The 5,000-nt window shown below is 40.9% G+C and overlaps 1 protein-coding gene across 1 annotated transcript; it reads right to left on the reverse strand.

The window, feature by feature from the left end:
• Positions 1 to 1,007: 1,007 nt before the first annotated feature.
• Positions 1,008 to 1,690, reverse strand: LOC143019184 (uncharacterized). Its single transcript, XM_076174878.1, has one exon. The coding sequence runs from the start codon at positions 1,561 to 1,563 to the stop codon at positions 1,009 to 1,011; it is 555 nt and encodes a 184-aa protein (XP_076030993.1). The 5' UTR covers positions 1,564 to 1,690; the 3' UTR covers position 1,008.
• Between the last annotated feature and the right edge of the window lie 3,310 nt (positions 1,691 to 5,000).

The following is a 5,000-nucleotide window of genomic DNA, read 5'->3' on the forward strand; positions in this document are numbered from 1 at the left end:
CTGATGAAATGGGTTGTTAAAAATTATATTAAAGATGAGATAAAGGCAATGGGTGCTGACAGCACGGCAATCGATATTGGGTACAAGAATGAAGACATAACAGGGCTGGATTGTCAATTATATCGTTTTTGCATCTAAATGAGCTTCCTTTGAGGCACCTGTGCAGGATATATATTGTTTCAACAGAAAGTGGAAATAAATGGAAAATGGAGAAAAAAAAATGTAAAGCCATATCCAGCAGTGAAATTCTACCAGTGTCACCAAATGGTTTTCACTGTATTACTAAAGGAGCTCCTTTTCACGATATACATGTGAATGAGCATAGTCGGGACCAAACTTACCTGTGCTTAATTATCAATGCTATTAGAATTGACGATGATCTCCTACATATGAACGAAACCAGGGCCAACATCTCATGCAAAATGACTCATCACTGCCAGCAGAATATATCAGTTTTATATGGCAACAGAAAAACCTAATAATGATTTTATGTCCTCACAGAGTTTTTTGTGTGTCATTATGGGCCCATCTGATTCCACATCAAATTCACTACAAAGTTATCGGAGGGATCTAAACATCTGAAGCAGATCAATTTTCTGCCAATACTTTCACCTTCCAGTGAATGCCTACTGGGCCCATCCTGAGACCGTCCTTTGGCAATGCTCTCAGAGATCATTTTTGTGTCAGTGTTGTCAAAAACTGAGGTCAAGGGAATGTGGCGTGCTTCAAGTCGCTAGCAACTGTTGAGTATGGGTCTCTAATAACAAGACAGAAAATTGATTTTTGTAGACAAATAGAATTCGTATTTCAAATAAATGGTTACAAATATGCATGATGCTAGTTTAATATTTATTCAAAATTAATATATATATATCTTTGGATTGTACAAAAACGCACATTGTGTCGTCTCCATGAGTATGAAGTAAATAGGTTGGATTCATTGACAATGTAGAGGAAAAGCCTCGGGTGAAGCCCCAATCTTCTTTTGATGAGCTACTTTAAAGATTCTTATCGTCCATATCTAAGGGGTGCCTTGCACACGTGCTCACCAAGACATCTGTCAAAGCAGCATTTGTCCACGCCACCACAGACCCCGTCGTTCGAGCAGGTGCTGGGAGGCCCGAAGATTCGTGGGCACACGGGCCTGACGGGCGGACACTGACCGGGCTTGACAATCTGCGTAGCGATGGGATCGGGCCGTTGGTTGTTGTTCTCGCAGCAGTAGGCCGCTCCCTCAGGAGTCTTGCACCAGTAGCGGCAGTTGCTACTGGGAGCGACAGGAGGAACAACTACACCCCCGATTCCGTGACCGACGCCGCCGACTACGGGATGGCCTTGGTTACCGAAAGGAGGTCCTCCGACATGTGGTCCCCCTCCGAAGTGACCAGGACCGCCTAGCCCAGGTGACCCAAAGGGAGGCCCCTGTGCATGATGGGGACGTCCTCCGAAGAATCGAGTTGCAGCGCCACCACTTCCGCTCGCAGCACCCTTTTTGGCGGCCTTGGGGTCTTTGCCTGCCACCAAGACGAGGTAGGACATGAGAAGGACACACAGGACTCTCATTCTGCAGGTTGGAGAATATCACGTGGACAGTTGAAGGTTCTATCAAGAAGTAGCTTGATATTGAAAGGCTTGGATGCGCTGACAAGCGGCAAGACGAAGGAAACGTCACTTCTTGCTTGTTGGAGTCAGAAGACCAAGTGTGTCCGTCCACGTCTGCGGTGGCTCATATAACGGACAACGCAACTCACCCCTCCCTCCTCCCTCCCTCCATCGTCTTCTTCGTGTTCTAGCTCGCATGGGACGGAGCGGGATTCCCTCGGTTGCATTCAGAGCTCAAAGTTGTTTTTTTGACAGACGTCATCATCCTCGGTTGTTTCCCGGCTCTAGTATGCGAAAGTTGAACCAGGAGCACAGCTTAGCTTCCAGTGTTCCCATTGAAGTTTTGCTAGGGCACACGCTCCCTACCACCCACATCTGCACAACTCGCACTTGGAATCACATCTGCACACGTGCACGCACACATGCATACACATTCACAGGCATTCAGCAACATTAGTACACTGCAGGATCAGCCTATCCCCCTTTGAGGCGATACAGCCTTTTTATCTCACCATTTGCCTGTATGTTGAGAAGTGCATCTGAAATTTTAGGCGTGCTGAATCTGTTTGTGAACCTAATTTGAAACAATTGTGATCAAACCTGTCATACTGACTTTGGGGAGAGCAGTGAAATGCAGCAATGTTCTACTGCACCTGTGATTTCTACCATTGTAGAGAAAAGTCAGAAGGCCATGAAAGTATGACTTGAGCACTTGCCTAGCACTTACCGGGAGTCGCTATTTTTAGTATGTTGTTTACCATGTCACAATCAAAATAATATTTTTTGTCGAAGTTCCTATGTTATACAAACAATCTACAACACTTAGGAAAATATGTTTTGTGTGATATGATGCTTTTCTCTCCTGGCCTATACAAGTTATATTATTAGTATGTTAGATGGAACGGCACATAGGAAGTTGCTTCATAAGTGTATTGTCAAATACATCAGTTATAATGATGAACACTGTTACTTTTCATTTAGTCTAACTCTTCATAAACTAGTGACAAATACGATGACTTTGGCCATAATTAAGCTAATCTAGCACTAAACTCCTCGTTTTCACATCTTTTAAGGTTGGTGACCGATTTGCTCTCATAAGATAATGAAGATGCATTCTTAATTTCTACGTTCCCTTCTTTGAGTTACACACACAAACACACACGCACTCATATGCTCATATGCACACACACACACGTTCACACACCTCTGCTATTTGTTGGGATTCGATCTTATCTAGTACCGACGCATGCTCAGGTTCTACACCGATAGTTATCATTCATTGTCACTTGCCTTGACTGTTCCATCACAAAGACCTATGTGGAGTTTGTGCTTGTCTAAGTTTCTCATCTCTTATGTCTACAAAAAAAATATATCTCGTATTAAACTAAATACGATCAATACGGCGAGCCGGCCACATGCATAAGCCCATGCCAATATGGCATTGGAAAAGTAATATGATGATGAAAGGTGATGAAAGTATTAATACATCAATGAAAAAGAATCAATAGATTAAGCATATAATGATGGAATTGCAAAAGAAATTCATTTGTTAATAGATGAATAAGTGAAATAGATATACGTACCAGGGAACAACAGAAAACGATTAAATAAATCAATCAATTGATATAAAGTCTATTAATTGGAACATGAATACATATGGAAACAAATGAATAGACAAATGATTGTATAGGTAATAACGTTGTGGCACTCAATAAAGATAATGTAGTTTTCTTTCATACTTCAACTCATGTTTGGCGAGCACTTTGTTCAAGACGGTGCCGAAAACTTAGGTTGGTATTCTTCTAAGTAGAATCAATTTTGGAGATTTAAAATCTCCAGAAGATAAAGTACCACAACTATCTCCACGTTCCCTTTATTGATTTTATATTGATTAATGTTAGATGATTTTTTACAGCTCTGAGAATTTTCTCTCTCCTTTCGTGAGATAGACTCCTCCTTTGAAAGTGATCCTCACTAGTACCGCAGATTACTTTTTCCTATATGCTCACTTGACCATTGATCAAATTGGTTTATTCAAAACATAATCAAAAATTAATGAGAACCATCAATAACTTTGGCCTTATTAAATTAAGAGAAACCTTTTGTGTGCCACCAAGAACTTGACATTTAGTCTGCACACAAGTTGATGCATTTTCTTATTCCTTATTTGACTTTCACTTCTAAATAGAATTGAAATGAAATATCTCATAATTGTTAATCCATGCTACAAGACTACTGAAGTACTATGTCTAGTCGTGTAATAAAGGAATTAATATACGAATGAATACAATTTAATTTCCGTTTTATGATCTCTGCTTTTCCCTTTGTTTACGGTTGCGTATTATGATATGCATGATAGAAATCGCATCAATATTATTGACGTGGTTTCCATAGAAAGACTTCTTATACGTCATTACCAACAGCAATCATGAGTTATGAAATGCAGCTATTTACATATTGAATGAAGTTGCAACAAATAAATATCATTCTGGTTTCTTAACAATGAATATATGTTTGCACTAAATGACCAAAAAAAGAAACCCATCATATTTTCTGTTGGTATGAGACAGTGATGAAAACATGGCTTATGAGTAACCTAAAAAATTCGAGCTTTTTCTGGGCCTCCAATTCCATATCCACCTTCGGCATTACCTCTCATGAGCTTGGGGTGTCCAAGGTCACGGACACAAGAAGAGTACACAGAAGGTTAAATTTAAAACTTCCCAAGTGGTAAATATGCATAGTACGGAGCTCGAATATTGCTGAAATTTGGTCAGATGCTCGGCTGCTTCTTGCAATCTTAGAGTCCGATGACCAAGCGCCAAACTCGCATCTTCCTCTCTTCCTTCCTCACCTCCTCCTCTTCTTGCTCGCGCATGCACAACTGGTCTTCCCTGGCTTTTGCCCGTGCTGGAACTGGTTCTTTGATTGACGTCATCATTTTTTCTGCAATCTCCTGCCTGTGGACTGCATGACAAAAAAAAATACTGATTTTTTTTCAAAGTCCGTGGCCACGCACACACACACACGCATGCACTCACGCAAAAAGAAGGCTTAATGAAAATTAAAAGATTCGTGGGTAGGAATACTCTGGCGTGGTTCCAACAGCTACCGATGAATGCCACTTGTCCTGACTGTTCGACCACTTAGAACAAAGGCAATGACATCAGTTCAGTGCCTCTTGCCACAAGTCAACCACACCACACAAGTCCACCACAACATTTATTTTAGATACAAAATTACTATAACATTTATCTTCTTCAATATTGAACTATTGTTAACCACTGTATTTAAAAAGTATTATGAGCACCATTATCAACAGTGCACGACTCAGTGTACAATTGCATACACAGACGCGCACACGCGCACACAAACACATACACTCACACACACGACTT

The sequence above is a fragment of the Oratosquilla oratoria genome, chromosome 36, assembly GCF_046742065.1.
Source record: "Oratosquilla oratoria isolate Oo_2021 chromosome 36, ASM4674206v1, whole genome shotgun sequence".
In the NCBI taxonomy this organism is placed as follows: Eukaryota; Metazoa; Arthropoda; class Malacostraca; order Stomatopoda; family Squillidae; genus Oratosquilla; species Oratosquilla oratoria.

Coding starts and splice junctions, on each gene's coding strand:
- LOC143019184 (XM_076174878.1), bottom strand. CDS start 1,563: ATGAGAGTCCTGTGTGTCCTTCTCATGTCCTACCTCGTCTTGGTGGCA.